Raw genomic sequence first — 16923 nt, 5'->3', positions numbered from 1 at the left:
GCAACGGAAAAAAGCGCAACGGAAAAAAGCGCAAAACAAAAAGCGCAACGGAAAAAAGCGCACACGGAAAAAAGCGCAAAGAGAAAAAAGCGCACACAGAAAAAAGCGCAAAGAGAAAAAAGCGCAAACAGAAAAAAGCGCAAAGAGAAAAAAGCGCACACAGAAAAAAGCGCAAACAGAAAAAAGCGCAAACGGAAAAAAGCGCAAAGAGAAAAAAGCGCACACGGAAAAAAGCGCAAAGAGAAAAAAGCGCACACAGAAAAAAGCGCAAAGAGAAAAAAGCGTAAACGGAAAAAAGCGCAAAGAGAAAAAAGCGCAAACGGAAAAAAGCGCAAAGAGAAAAAAGCGCACACGGAAAAAAGCGCAAACGGAAAAAAGCGCAAACGGAAAAAAGCGCAAACAGTAAAAAGCGCAAACGGAAAAAAGCGCAAAGAGAAAAAAGCGCACACAGAAAAAAGCGCAAACAGAAAAAAGCGCAAACGGGAAAAAGCGCACACAGAAAAAAGCGCAAACGGAAAAAAACGCAAACTGAAAAAAGCGCAACGACAAAAAGCGCAACAGAAAAAAGCGCAAAAAAAGAAAAAAACGCAAACAGAAAAAAGCACACACAGAAAACTGTGCACACCGAAAAATGCACAAAGAGTCACTTTCGCACAAAGACCTATAAGGAATAGTTGACACATTTATACATGATTGTTAGGGCTGCTGTGAGAGTGTTGTGTTTGACCTGACGCGATATACTACCACTTAAAGCATACCACTACCATGTGCATTCACATCACCACGATACAGGCGATAATCGCTTGACACAACGTCTACTTTTTTCTTGTTCACTATTTATTCAACGACTATTCTCGAATAAATGAACATAAAACTATCCTTTATATTGGCATTACACGGAGTATCTCGTACATGCTCCCTAGTCCCAAGCTTGCATTCTATAACAACCCGTTTCTATCGCAAAACTTCACTCTCTTTCTTCCGAGTCATCAAACATGCATTCGCTATATCTCTCGCACCAACATTAATTCGCACAAAAATATCCTGATAAAACACACATCATAATCATAACATTTTTATAACATTTAAGCTGAGAATGAATATTATTTGTGAATACTAAAAACACTAACTCTGTAGACTACACTAAGTATATAGTAAGAAAAGTAGGTCATGTATGATGTGAATATACTAGGCCTCACCAAAAAGAGAATGGAAAAACAGCCGTGTATTCTAAAAGAATTGTAACACAAACAATGGAATGAAAGCGTTTTCTTCTGTCAGTATGAACACTAAACATGTATTCAAATCTGGCGCGCGGAAAAAGAAAAGTATGGGCGATGGTCGTTAGTTTCGTAAACTGCACGAGATATCATTTTTTTTAATGAAAATTCATTGACATATGTTATATCTTTTGCGACAGCCTTAATTAGTGCGTTGGGCTTGTATGAAAATTCACTTCGAACTAAATCAATTACATGCTACTTATTTTAACATGACAAGGTAAGCGTCACCCAACTGTTGTGATGTGAGGTGAGGACAGGGTCAACAATTAACCAACACGAAGTCTGTATACAATTAACGTCTTTATTGTTTGAAAGTACGAACGAGACATAGACTGCCTATTAGAGAATGGACCCCCAAACTTTCCTAACCCCACCTTTTATTCCCTACCTAACCTCTATTTTTTCTGCGCGTTAAGTCACTTCCATACCAATCATTTCTATGCTACATAATTGTTTGTACTATTTATTTACATTCTTTAATCTCAATATAACTAAAATAGACTATAGTTTGAAGGGTAATGAAAACATGTAAACAAATAGGACGCTACTCTAAATCTACGCAAATACTTATATGTAACAATCCTAACACCAATCAAAGCATGTGTTGAACAGCATAATGGACAAAGAGAGATGTAGTTTTATTATAACACCAGGCTTTGTCTCGGACCTACTTCAATGGTGTCTACATTGTTAAACTGATTAACTATTTGATGTAGTGCTCTATTGGCTCAGTAGGAAATGTGCATAATCTAAAAGTATAAATTCCATTTCGTTCGGGGGGAAGGGGGGGTGGGGGTAGACGGTAGACTCTTCGGGCCGAGACCCCCCCCCCCCCCAAACCCGAACTGATGTCTGGATAAAACTCTCTTCTACGCAAACACCCAACCACCTAATTACTCACACACACATCTTCCCACACACCACCAAAAAATCTACCTACCCACGAACCCACCAACTAACCCACCTACCTACCCGTATATATATATATATATATATATATATATATATATATATATATATATATATATATATATATATATATATATATATATATATATATATATATATATATTGGGTAGGTAAGTAGGTAGGTAGGTAGGTAGGTAGGTAGGTAGGTAGGTAGGTAGGTAGGTAGGTAGGTAGGTAGGTAGGTAGGTAGGTAGGTAGGTAGGTAGGTAGGTAGGTAGGTAGGTAGGTAGGTAGGTAGGTAGGTAGGTAGGTAGGTAGGTAGGTAGGTAGGTGGGTAGGTAGGTAGGTAGGTAGGTAGGTAGGTAGGAAGGTAGGTAGGTAGGTAGATATAGGTACATCATGATAAAATAATATTAAATACATAATGATTATGATGTGTATTTTATCAGGGTATTTTTGTGCGAATGAATGTTGGTGCGAGAGATATAGCGAATGCATGTTTGATGACTCGGAAGAAAGAGAGTGAAGTTTTGCGATAGAAACGGGTTGTTATAGAATGCAAACACAACACTCTCACAGCAGCCCTAACAATCATGTATAAATGTGTCATCTAGTCCTTATAGGTCTTTGTGCGAAAATGGCTCTTTGTGCATTTTTCGGTGTGCACAGTTTTCTGTGTGTGCTTTTTTCTGTTTGCGTTTTTTTTTGCGCTTTTTTCCGTTGCGCTTTTTGTGGTTGCGCTTTTTTCAGTTTGCGTTTTTTTCCGTTTGCGCTTTTTTCTGTGTGCGCTTTTTTCCGTTTGCGCTTTTTTCTGTTTGCGCTTTTTTCTGTGTGCGCTTTTTTCTCTTTGCGCTTTTTTCCGTTTGCGCTTTTTTCTGTTTGCGCTTTTTTCCGTTTGCGCTTTTTTCCGTTTGCGCTTTTTTCCGTGTGCGCTTTTTTCTCTTTGCGCTTTTTTCCGTTTGCGCTTTTTTCTCTTTGCGCTTTTTTCTGTGTGCGCTTTTTTCTCTTTGCGCTTTTTTCCGTGTGCGCTTTTTTCTCTTTGCGCTTTTTTCCGTTTGCGCTTTTTTCTCTTTGCGCTTTTTTCTGTGTGCGCTTTTTTCTCTTTGCGCTTTTTTCTGTTTGCGCTTTTTTCTCTTTGCGCTTTTTTCTGTGTGCGCTTTTTTCTCTTTGCGCTTTTTTCCGTGTGCGCTTTTTTCCGTTGCGCTTTTTGTTTTGCGCTTTTTTCCGTTGCGCTTTTTTCCGTTGCGGTTCTTTCTGGGAACCGGCTTCGAATGCTGGGAAGTAACAATTAATCGTCACCAGCAGATTACTGGACTTATTCCAAACTAAGTTTGAATGATAAAAGACATCAACAGGTTCAACATTATCTCTAATGGTAGAAATGGAAATAGAAGCAGCAACTTCCTAAATTATCCAAAGAAGATGGTTCTGGATGAGGCCCATGTTAAGAATTCACCCAAATGACATTACAGGAATACATTAACGCCTCTGGGAAAAAAAAGAAGGGAAGACGTGGAGGCACTCATTAGAAATAAACTGACAAATTGCGGGACCATCCTTTAGGACTGCCAAGAAAAAGCTGCAGAGACCGGCAAAAGTAGAGAAAAAAAACTCTTTTACGGCCCAATGTGTCTTGAGCTCAATAGGGAATAGATGATGACACGATTTAAAAAAAAAACTTCAACTCTTTTTAAAATGTGTTTTATTGTACTCAAATATTTAATTTAAAACTGGGTTGATAAAGTAGTTAACAATTCAATATGGGAGAAGACAGAACAATGTGGGTCAAGAAATTCGGAAAAGGTCTAGAAGACTAGGCCCTACGGAAAACAGGCAAACATTAAATAATATCAGACAAGGCATATCATGCAATCCACAAATTAAGATCAAGAACAATAAGAAAACCCACGGCGCAGAGAAAGTGAAAAAGACGTGAGTATTTTGAAAAAATACAATGTTTCTTTCAGGTCTTACCCCCCCCCTTCCTCCCCCACAGGACTAAATAGAAAAAAAATGTATAAAGAAAATATGTACTTTAACCATTTTCCACCAGCCGGAACTTTCCAGTGTCTCCCTGCAACAATTTCAAGTGCCATTTGGAAGAAAAAATATGTGAATGAAACACTACTAATTGTGGCGCTTTTGTGTGATTGTCACTCCTCCTACCTAGGAGGCGGAGTGGTCTAGCTGTAGAGAGCTAGACCAGTGTTTCTTCCAGACTTTTTTGAAATTTTCGGGGGGGGGGGGGGGGACAACAATCGCCTTTGGCTTTGGGGGGGGGGGGGGGGGGCGGACACTGTCAAAAGTATATATTTCCTATATAAATTCCATTTCGTTCGCCCCCCCCCCCCCGGAAGAGATGCCTGGAAGAAACTCTGAGCTGGACTGCTAACCCGTAAGTCTCGAGTTCGAACCCGGGTTCAAGTCAGTAAACACTCCCTGTGTCCACCCAGTTTGATGGGTACATTTTTCACGTTAGGGAAAGTAAAGGCGGCTGAGCATAGTGCTGACCACACTGTCTCTTCATATGCCGAGTTTATTTATAGTATGTGTCTGGAGTGGGGTTCGAGCTATGTGACGTCATTTTGGGAATGGTTTTGGTCTTTTTTATAATATATAGTGAAATTAGTAATTTACCGACGACTTATCATCAAAGTTAGTGTTAGGCCCGATAACACATGTTAGTGTATATAATTTTGGGGAAAAAATGAAAAGCATTATGTTCACTAAATTCTAGGTTTATTGCCAACAGAAGGATAAGCAAGGGCACGGGTATGAGGATTTTTCTTTTAGCGTTTTGAGAAACATCTTAGTGGAAAGCATTCAAGGACTTTCAGCCATCTCTTTAGTGTTGGGAGAAGGAGTAACGCCCCTCGAAGTCCACTCCCGAAAATTTGAAGTCCCCCCCCCCCCCTTTTCTGTTGTGCCTTATAGGTTGTGCAAACTGATTTTTTTTTCTAACTTTGTCTCCAGAACATATCCCTCATAGTAGAAATATTAAGGAAAGGCAATATTTTCCAAGTCAGTCTCTGTTTACATACATTATGGTAAATTTCTTTGTAATCGGTTATTAGCCTGATCAGCTAGTGTATATTTTTCATTTTCAAACCTGTTCAAAATAAAAAGTAAGAAAATAGACCTACAGATTTTGATTATAGATCTAGATCTAGATTTAGTATAAATTTAACATCCAAATAATACAATAAGAGTGACTAATTAGGCGCAAATAATAGTTTTAATAAATTAATACATAAGATTATTTCTGTTAGTTTATTTATAAAACTGGAAGTCAACACACAAGACACCGTCACCACCCAGGTCTGTCAAACGCGATGGACGTCTGAACTACGTTTAACGTTTTCTTCTGGCGTACTGTATCTAGATATTAGATATAGATCTAGATCCCTTAGATCTAGATCTTCACCACTCAATCACTAAAAGATCTAGATATTATACATCTAGATCTAAAGACTAAAAGTAAAAGTATCCATTTAGCCCACAATTTAGCTTACATTTGAAAATTTGAATAGCCCTATTTTTAATTTTACTATTTATTATTTATTAGTATTTATAAGGGCTATTCACAGTCGTGACCGTTTTTGCTAGATTTAATGTTAAAAATACCCTATTTTTAGTATGAAGATGTGTGGATGAGCAGACATTGGGAGTGACTCTCATTACTCTCATGCCAAAAGGTGCGGGTTCAAACCCTACTGACGCAATTTTTTACTGGGAAAATGTTTTTCCTAGTTACTCATGGAAGGGTTACTTTTGTTAATTTTTCTTTTCGTTTGTGGCATAGATCTTATTGTTGGCATATCAGCAAACAAAAAAAAAGGACCTGCCCGTAGATTTTTGCTAAGAGAAAAAACACAAAAGTTTGATGGAAACTGTGAATTATAGCTGATGAAAAAGGACATCCTATTTCACCTTATATTTATTGTATGTGATAATGTGAATTTTTAATGGTAATTGATAGTTGAATAGCAATGAGAACAACCAACTAAACTGATGCTTAGTATTATTTATTTTAAAATTACCAGATCTATTAGTCTAGTATAGATTTAGAGTGCTTAATTGATCATCTATGACTTACTTAGCCTGTAGCAGATAATATGTCTGATATGAGCCTAAAAACTAAACTAAACTTTAACCCTAAAACCTTTTTAAAAAGAAATAACACAATAAAAATGGCACTGCTATCTTAATCTATACTTCACTCCCCACTTACAATAAATGCTTTTATTATTGTAAGATATTATTCACAGTCGTATTTAGCATGAAATGACAGCCGACTGTGAATAGCCGTATTGGGGCTATTCACAGTCGGCTGGGAATAGCCCCAATATGGCTATTCCCAACCGGCTGGGAATAGCCTTGGTCAATAATTTAAAATTTAGGCTATTAAAAAAGTATTTAAAAATGGGTAGGCCCTCAACTTGCCCTCAAGTACTACTGGTAACCAAGACCTAGAATCTAGATTCTAATTATTTTGCAGCTTTATGAGGATTTATGTTTAAATGTTACATAATTGTTTTATGCAGGACCAGTTATAGTTACAGATCTACATATTTTAAAATAATTGTATTAAAACTTTTCAGTAGTAAATAATTAATAAAAAAAGATGAGCTATGTACTATGTTTTCATCAGTGGCAATTATTACTAAGCTTGTTAACTTAGCAGTCTAATTTGATTTTATACTTGTCTTGGTTGTTTCAATTTTTATTGCCTGAAAAATGATGTGATTACTCTGTAACATAGTAAAGTATTTTATTTCTATTTCAGTCAGGTTTATAAATAAACAAGCTGAGCTACTTTAAACACAATGGCTGAAGAGGAGGATGAGTTTGAGATGCAGCTAAGACAGGAAGAGTTAGCAAGGCTGGCTAAAGAAGAGGGGGAAGCACTCACAAGGGGGATAACTTACACAGATGATGATGGCACTGTGATGGAATGGGATCATGAAAGGAAAGCTTATTTTCCAAAGGTATACTATTTCATCTAGGAATACTTGCTTTTTTTTTTCGTAATAGGATTGTATTTATTGGTACAAGTTCATACTGTTAAATACACATTTTTAAACAAAATTTCAGTAACATAAACTAAATCAGATGGCATATTTAGTTTATAAACAAACCACCAATTTGTCAAGTTTAATATATTTATTATAGCTCCTAATGCTATAAAGCTACGATTAACAATTTTTTAAAAATGTCTAGCAATTTTCTTTTTTACATTTTCAGTTATTACAATTTCTTTGATATTATTATTATATGTGTTGCCTGCTATTACTTTATTCTACACATATTTTCTGTCATTACTTCATTTCATTAGTACTTTCTAGTATTACTTTATACTACATGTATTTCTCTTGTAGTTTATGTTTCATATAGCTTCTGCTAGTACATTATATTTCAAATACTACAATTTTTCCTTCACAGATAGACACGGATTTCATAGCAAAATATCAGATAAATTATGGAACCAACCTTGGACAACAACAAGATGAAAGTGCCCAGTACAATGAATTCTGGAAGAACTACTACGATGCCTACACTAAAGAGCAGCCTCCACTCCCCAAACCTGAGGAAGAAGAAGACGAGGAGGGCGGAGAGGGCAAGAAGAAATCTGAGGAAACCTCCAAGAAACCCTCTGATGAAAACACTACTGCCACAGCTTATGAAGGGGACCCAGACCCCACATCTGAGGAGCACTATCAGTACAATCTATACTACTATGGGAAGGAGTATGCAGATTCCTATAGAGAATACTACAAGCTGCACCCTGATGCTGAAGCCTTGCCTGACTTTAGGGCCAGTGCTGCAGCAGCTGCTGGTACCAATGAGAATAACAAGAAGGATGAAAAGAAAGGGAAGAAGAGGAAAGAAGAAAAGGGAAACAAACCAACAGAACCACCAAGAGAAGAAGGTATTTTTGACAGCTTTAAAAAAATTATTATTTTCTGTATATAATTATTGGCAGGACCAGTTACAATCTAGCTCGACACAATAAAAAAATTTCTTGTCTACGAATAATATCCACCTGATGTTAATATCGTTAAGTGCTAAACTAACATGGAAGTAACAGCTTTTTACATACAAGCAAAATTAAAATAAATGAATAGCTTCCTTGTTCAAGGGTTATAATCTATTTGCCTTATGAGCACAAGGAGCATGCATTTAAAGTTTAATCTTACCAGAGTGCTAGAGTGGTATAATAACTTGTTTGATTACAAGAATTAACTGAATATTTTAACTATGCAGGTTGTAGCACAATTCTGATACTAATAGAGTAGATGAGGTAGAGTTCATCTGTTTCTTTCAAATGGTCAGCTAGTTGTTGGCCTATAGGTATTGTGTAGCCAAAATATTGCCCATCAGAGCTTAGTGGACTTGGATGCCTTATAAAATTTAGCCAGAAAATGAATTCAAGACATTCATTCTAGCAACCATCATAGCTGATATCCTTATTATTTATTTAACTCTTTATTTTCTTAAATTTCTTTAACCATAATAATCTGTTGTAGTCCTCACACTACAGTTGCATTTAAAGTATTAAAAGTAAAATTCCCTTTTCAAACCTGATGGTCCATGGGGCAAGCGAAACAGTAGTAAGGTCCAGAATTTAGAAAACAAAATCAGCATCCTGTTTCTGTGATGTTGGCATATGAAGGGATAGTGTGGTCAGCACTATGCCCAGCCGCCTTTTCTTTTCCAAACTTGAGTTAGGTACCCATCAGAGCTGGGTAAACTCAGAAACTTTCTTCAGACTTGAACATGGATTCTAACTTGAGACTTTTAAGTTAGCATTCTAGTGCTCTACCGCAAGGCCACATGGTCACCCAAAAATTAACACTGAATGGATGTTATCTCTTGACTAAAGTACTGTCATCTTGGCCAGCTAAGCACACAGCTGTATTCAATTATCTTTATTTTTTATTTCAGGCTGGTTTGAACCCAGTCCAGATTCTTCCACCCAGCTGTATGTCACTGGTCTGCCACTGGACATCACACAGCTGTATTCAATTACCTGTATTTTTGTTCCAGGCTGGTTTGAGCCGAGCCCAGATTCTTCCACCCAGCTGTATGTCACTGGTCTACCACTGGACATCACATAGTTGTATTCAATTACCTGTATTTTTTTATTTCAGGCTGGTTTGAACCCAGTCCAGATTCTTCCACCCAGCTGTATGTCACTGGTCTGCCACTGGACATCACATAGTTGTATTCAATTACCTGTATTTTTTTATTTCAGGCTGGTTTGAACCCAGTCCAGATTCTTCCACCCAGCTGTATGTCACTGGTCTGCCACTGGACATCACAGAGATGGAGTTCAAAGAGCTCATGTCCAAGTGTGGCCTCATCATGTTTGACCCTCAGACACAGAAACCCAAAATCAAACTGTACAAAGACAGCGAGGGGAATATGAAAGGAGATGGGCTATGCACATATATTAAGGTGAACCATCTGTTGTTGTCTTGTATGAAATATCAGTTGTGAATTACATTAAAAATAATTTTTCTTTAAGAAAACATTTTTGAACTGGATGGTCCATGGGGCAAGTGAAGTAGAGTTTCTGTGACCTCGGAATATGAAAGGATAGTATGGTCAACACAATGCCCAGCCACCTTTACTCTAGGTACCCACCAGAGCTGGGTGGACTCAGGGCTGTTTCACCAACTGGTTTCAACCTCAAGACATTCAAGTTAGGGCTCTACCGCTAGGTCATGCCATCCAATATAAAAAAATATAAATTCCCCAATGACTAAGGCCTATATTGAATCTACCTCAGATTTGATAAGTAATAGAGCAGATGAGGTAGAGTTAACCTGTTTGTTTCACATGGCCATTTACTTGCTGCCTTGGTGTTGCATGGTTAGGGATGTTTCCAGTCATGTTTACCATGCTTAATTCAGATCAAGTACACATTCAGAAACAGGTGAACTCTACCTCACCTGCTCCACGGAGCTGCAAGTACTATATTTTTACTTTCCATTGAATATGAATTGTGTTTGCTATGACTCACGATCAGTGTTAAATGTTGTTGTTACAGCCAGAATCTGTGACCTTGGCCCTTCAGATTGTGGATGGAATGGACTTGAGGGGGCACACCATCACTGTAGAGAGAGCCAAGTTTGAACTCAAGGGCCAATACGACCCCAAGAAGAAGAAAAAGAAGCTCAGTAACAAAGCCAAGCAGAAATTGAAAGAGAGACAACAAAAGTAAGACAAAATTCTTTAGTTTTATTTCTAGAGTTATCTGCCTTAGTCTCTTACATTTATATTTCAGCAACGTAGTTTTAAGCATTGTTTTAATTGGTTATATAAATTTCTTATTCATATATTGTTACAACATTTTTCTGCTAGTCACCACAGGACCCTCACCTACCTGGAAATATTAATTTAACTAAATCCTAGTAGAGAAAGAAATTCGTTACTTTCACAACCATTAACTATCATCATATTCACTTGTCCTAGTCTCCCAAGTTATACCATATACCATATTTCTAGCATTTCTATCACAGCATTAACTTTTCTTTGTGAGGACTAAAACATGTATTCCACTGTGTTCTTTAGAACCATTGTTGTGATTTACACTCATAAATATAAACACTTGTTTTGTTTGCTTCTCTTTCTTTCTAGACTTTTTGATTGGCGTCCTGATCCCCTACCATTCCAGCGAGGCAAACATGAAAAAACTGTCATTCTAAAAAACATGTTCAACATTCAAGAATTTGAAGTGAGTACAGAATTACTGTAATAATAAATCACATTCTTAAAGAAAATATGGTACTGGGTTGTCTAGTACTACAGTCCATGACTGCTAACCCAAACGTCTTGAGATTGGATCTGTGCTTGTCTATCTGATTTACTTGAGTCCACCCAGCTCTAATGGGTACCTGACGTGTTGTGGAAGTAAAAGCAGCTGAGGTAAAACTGACCACACTATCCCTTCATATGCCTGGTCACAGAAACAGGAGAACTCTATTAGCTTTCTCCGGCCTGTTGACTGCCAGGGTAATTTACTTATTTCGAACCTCGTAATTTATGTTGAAATATTTTTCATGCACCATGCTGAGACATGAATAACCTTGTTATTTTGGGATGTAACTTCAAGTACAGTGTAAAATTGTTCATATAATTCTGTGATATTTTAAATTTTAACCCTTCCAGACCAACCCAGCCCTGATCAATTAACTTATGTGATACTTTAAATTTTAACCCTTTCTAGACCAACCTAGACCTGATTAATTAACTTATGTGATACTTTAAATTTTAACCCTTTCTAGACCAACCCAGCCCTGATCAATTAACTTATGTGATACTTTAAACTTTAACCCTTTCCAGACCAACCTAGCCCTGATTAATTAACTTATGTGATACTTTAAATTTTAACCCTTTCTAGACCAACCTAGCCCTGATTAATTTACTTATGTGATACTTTAAACTTTAACCCTTTCCAGACCAACCCAGCCCTGATTAATTAACTTATGTAATACTTTAAATTTTAACCCTTTCTAGACCAACCTAGCCCTGATTAATTTACTTATGTGATACTTTAAACTTTAACCCTTTCCAGACCAACCCAGCCCTGATTAATTAACTTATGTAATACTTTAAATTTTAACCCTTTCTAGACCAACCCAGCCCTGATCAATTAACTTATGTGATACTTTAAACTTTAACCCTTTCCAGACCAACCTAGCCCTGATTAATTAACTTATGTGATACTTTAAATTTTAACCCTTTCTAGACCAACCTAGCCCTGATTAATTAACTTATGTGATACTTTAAATTTTAACCCTTTCTAGACCAACCTAGCCCTGATTAATTAACTTATGTGATACTTTAAATTTTAACCCTTTCTAGACCAACCTAGCCCTGATTAATTTACTTATGTGATACTTTAAATTTTAACCCTTTCCAGACCAACCCAGCCCTGATTAATTAACTTATGTAATACTTTAAATTTTAACCCTTTCTAGACCAACCTAGCCCTGATTAATTTACTTATGTGATACTTTAAACTTTAACCCTTTCTAGACCAACCTAGCCCTGATTAATTAACTAATGTGATATTTTAAACTTTAACCCTTTCCAGACTAACCCAGCCCTGATCAATGAACTTCGTGCAGATGTCAGAGAAGAGTGTCTCAAATTTGGTGATGTCAAGAAAGTCATCCTCTATGATGTGAGTAGTGTTGGACTTTTCTTTTAGGTTACTACACTAATTGCAATTATAAATTAATCATCTTAAAAATATAATATTATTTTGCCTTTAAATAAATTACAATGCATGTATTCTTAAAAATTATTGTATTATTGTAGATTTGAATGTGTGTAATTTTTTTATCTGGCAGCGCAACCCTGAAGGTGTGATGTCTGTCACATTCAAGGAGCCTGAAGAAGCAGACAGCTGTATAGCTGCCCTCAACGGTCGATGGTTTGCCAAGAACAGGGTGGTAGCCACAACGTGGGACGGCAAAAGCAAGTACGACATTGTGGAGACAGAGGAGGAGAGGACCAAGAGGCTTCAGGAGTGGGAGGCCTTTTTGGAAGGGAAGAAACAGAGTGAAAAGGCTCTGGAAGCCTCCGCCAGAGCTGGTGCTGTTCCGTCAGGTAATCCAGCGATGGATGCTGTTCCAACGATGGATGCTGACTCACAAAGTGATGCTGTTCCAACGATGGATGCTGACTCACAAAGTGATGCTGTCCCGCCAACTAATGCTGTTCCGACAGCTGATCCAGAAATTTCTAGCACTGGCTTTGACCTGCAGGACCCATCTCAGCTGGAAACAGACCCAGAGAGCTCATCAGATCTCAACAGTAAAACTCCACCTCATGTAGATAGTGGTTCAGTCTCTTTAAGGGAGACAACTGGATCAGTAGTGCAAGAACCAGATAGTGATTCTGCTGTTTAAAATAGTAATGAAATAAAAACAATTTTAGCTTGTCCAGCATGAGAAGATTTTAATCAATTCTGCAGAAGGAATGGTGGAAGATTGTGTTAATGTGAACTGAACTGAAGGGAATTATATAGATTTATAATTACATTTGTAAAGCTTATAACGCAAATTTAATTTATGTAAGAGATATTTATACAAATTGATACTGATTTTTTTAATGTGAAAAAAAAAATAGTTATGGCTTTAAAATGTTTTAAAATAGCTATACAGTAAACAGAAACTTGAGCGTATAAGGCTAACATTATGTTTGATGATTTCAAGCTTTATTATATGATGCAAGGTAATATTTGTATGAAGGAAGTTATGGATTTCACATTGTTGAGTCATTGCCCCTTACGCTAAATTTTCATTTTGCCAGGAGTTAAGAAATTTACTAGCGATCATTCTAGAGTGGTTTAAACTTAAGATTTCTATCCTTATAATTATAATTGCAAGTTACAAAGGTAAATATTCTTTACCTCAACATTTAGGTAAAATCTCAATATATTTTATTAATTTATTAAAAAAAAACCCATTTTAAATGAAATAATCAAGAATAAAATTTCCCAGTTTAGTTTTTAGGCTGAATAACTTAGGGTTAACTATTTAACTGTAAATTACAACCACAAACTTTCTTTGCTTCCTGATAAATCTACATGTTATGAGACAGAGACAGCTGTCAGGATTGTATATCTCTAGGTTCTAAGTATAGTGTCAATGAGAAATTTATTTTATCCTGAATTCTTTTCATAAAAGAATATGAATGATTTCTAGTTTGTTGTAAATAAATAATTTTTGTATACAGGTTTTGTGTCTCGATTATTTATTGTATGTTATATATATATATATATATATATATATATATATATATATATATATATATATATATATAATTTTTTTTTCAATTTCGTCTGATGAGAGGCTGTAAACTAGTACCTAATAAGATGCCTGAATGAAACTTGGATGCTATCATATCATAGCATTGTTTAACTCATTGCTATAGTTTAAAAAATCCCAGTGATATTCTATTTGGGTTAGTTTATTAAAGATCACCAAGCAAACAAACGGGGGGGGGGGTGCACCATTGTTTTTGTTGTCTTACTTACTGGTGTCAAGTTTCTAACTAGAACAATGAACCTGTCATGACCCTCCATCATCTCTCCCCCCCCCCCCCCCCATCGCCTCCAAGAAAATAAAAACCCTTCATATATTTCTCATTTCCTTCTCTCTGACCACCGCGCCCCATGTACACCTTCACCCCGACCCTGCTACCCCTCACCCCCGGGCCTGCACTCGCCACGAGCCTCGGTATTTCCACGAGCCGTGTCGTCTGGTGCGGCAGACGTGCATCTATCAGGCCTGATTCCATCCATCCTTCACCCCCGGGTCAAGCCACGGGTCAGATGGCTCGTACAAAAATTCTTCTCGCGGAGACCAGGGAAGAAAAGAGACGCGCATTAATATCAGAGGAATTTGCTCGTGGATGTAGCTCTTGTAGAGAAACACATGGGCATGCGAAACCAGTGCAGCGATGATTTATCTAGGATATTCAAAGAGAGCATTGTCTTCAATCCGACCAAGGATAGCCCGGTCTATTTCTGTTCCATTTTTCTTTTGTCTAGAATATCCATATAAAATATTATAATCGTCGAGTTTGAATCCGGGTCCAAGTCAGTAGAACGTCCATGAGTCCACCCAGCTCTGATGAGTACTTAACTCACGTTAAAGAAAACAAAGACGGCTGGGCATAGTGCTGGCCAAACTATCCCTTCATATGCAGAAGTATCTTAAGCCAGGGGCGGATTAAGGCTGAGCGGGGCCCCCATATATGTATATGTATATATATATATATATATATATATATATATATATATATATATATATATATATATATATATATATATATATATATATATATATATATATATATATATATATATATATATATATATATATATATATATATATATATATATATATATATATATATGGGTGTGTGTGTGTGTGTGAAATGAAACAAAAAAAAAGCAAGTAAACAAATGCAAACGAAATACGCTGGTATTCCAAGATAGGACAAAAAAAGTCAACTGATGGTGATTTAGCAAAATAATTTATACACGTTAACCTTTGTATTAGGTCAGGGTCGGCAACATGCAATTTGCGGCTCTCCAGTTCCATAATAATTACAATTTTTTTTCAAACAAAAAAAATTATACTGTAAAAACAAAAACAACTTTACACAAACAAAAACAAACAAAAAAAAAAACAAAAAACATCTAGAGTAGGTGGAGTAGACTAGAACGTATATAGACAGCTGACAGCCGTTGGGCGTCACCTACAACTGTGTTGTGGCCAGCCCCGTGGCTATGGTTCCATGCCTTCCACTAGCGAAGTGCACTTAAAAATGTTAGTGGCTCTTTAAACATTTTAAAAAATTGTGTAGATTGTAACTTTTGGGAAGTCCCCACATTTCACCGTCTGTAAAACGAGAAGCGCTAGATGCCAGTCACTCAAAGATTCTCTCTCCGATCTACAAGATGAAATCCAGCATGGTAGGCAGTGGCAGGGGGGAGGGGGGTAATGTTGTAGCACGTCCATGTTCTCCCCCTCCACTCCTCTCCCGGCGGTATGAAATATAAAAAGTTTATAATTTATACAGAAAGTATAGACGTAAACCAGTGTTCCCTACCCTCCGTGATAGCTGCGACCCCACCCCCCACCCCCACGCCCCCTGCCGGAGAAAAAAGTTACCTGGCCCACAACAAACATAAAAGATCCGAGTATCAACTATCTATACAAAAAGCATCTTAGTTTGTATTGACTAGTCTCACACCACAGACATATCTCAGGGGTATTTGGGTAGAGGCGGCGTTTTTTTCTGATTGTGTTTTTTGTTGTGTTGGTGGCATCAATGATCCGTGACGAAAAGATTCTCCAAGAATGAAGTCTGATCTAATGAGCCCAGTTTTTACACCTGGGCAGCCCCACCTGACCCCCCCCCCCCCACACACACAGCGTCATCTGACACCATGCACCTAGCGTCACCTTCTTGAATCCACCTTGTGTTTTTTGTTTGTGATCTCACGGCACCCATCACGCGACAACAACAATGCGACATGACGTCATTGATACACCGCGAGCCGCCTCCGGCGCGTCAGATTGTCTTGAAGACGTCGATGACGTCAAAGATCTCCAACAATGGACGGTCTCTGGGCACGTGACCAGGGATGTCCCCACATTTCACCGTCTATAAAGTTGACAGCGCTAAATTTCAGTAACTCAAAGATTCTCTCTCCGATCTACAAGTTTGAATTCATTATCTTCGTCATCTCTCTAAGAGACTAGGTATGTACAGTTGTAATATGATGTAGTGTACGTTCTATATAGTAAGGATCCATAACAAATAAAAAAATACAAGTATGTTTCATAAATATTTCAAGGTTTAACCAATTTTGTATTTAAAGTTTTCAGTATTTTATATTATTAAAAAATGTATTTTAATCGATTTTGTATTTTAAAATATGTAACGTTGATTTTAAAAGTGTTTTAATGTAACTACGGGTTTCTATGATAAAATTGTTAGGCCTGTGCAATATACATAGCTTTTCTAGGCTAGTGACTTGATACATTATAAATAGCTATAAAGACAAGTGTAGTGTGCTCGATTTTGATTCTTGCTTGTATTAAATAAACGTACATGCATGGAACCGAAATGTGTTACAACTTAGAGTGTTTTTAACATTTAAATAAGATCTCGTATTGGAACATTAAATGTATTCTGAATG

At 37.0% G+C, this 16923-nt stretch overlaps 1 protein-coding gene across 1 annotated transcript; it reads left to right on the top strand.

The window, feature by feature from the left end:
* The first annotated feature begins 5258 nt into the window (after positions 1 to 5258).
* LOC131938569 (HIV Tat-specific factor 1 homolog) lies at positions 5259 to 13937 on the top strand. Its single transcript, XM_059296655.1, has 9 exons — positions 5259 to 5317; positions 6979 to 7180; positions 7635 to 8121; positions 9240 to 9309; positions 9401 to 9650; positions 10246 to 10415; positions 10836 to 10932; positions 12295 to 12384; positions 12554 to 13937. Exons 2-9 carry the CDS (start codon positions 7019 to 7021, stop codon positions 13112 to 13114), a joined length of 1887 nt encoding a protein of 628 aa, XP_059152638.1. The 5' UTR covers positions 5259 to 5317; positions 6979 to 7018; the 3' UTR covers positions 13115 to 13937.
* The last annotated feature ends 2986 nt before the right edge of the window (positions 13938 to 16923 follow it).

This window comes from Physella acuta, unplaced genomic scaffold (assembly GCF_028476545.2).
Source record: "Physella acuta isolate Inbredline_101_S28 unplaced genomic scaffold, ASM2847654v3 ptg000248l, whole genome shotgun sequence".
NCBI classification, from domain to species: Eukaryota; Metazoa; Mollusca; class Gastropoda; family Physidae; genus Physella; species Physella acuta.
Note: the sequence above shows the minus strand (reverse complement) of the source record. Positions and strands in the feature narration are given on the sequence as shown.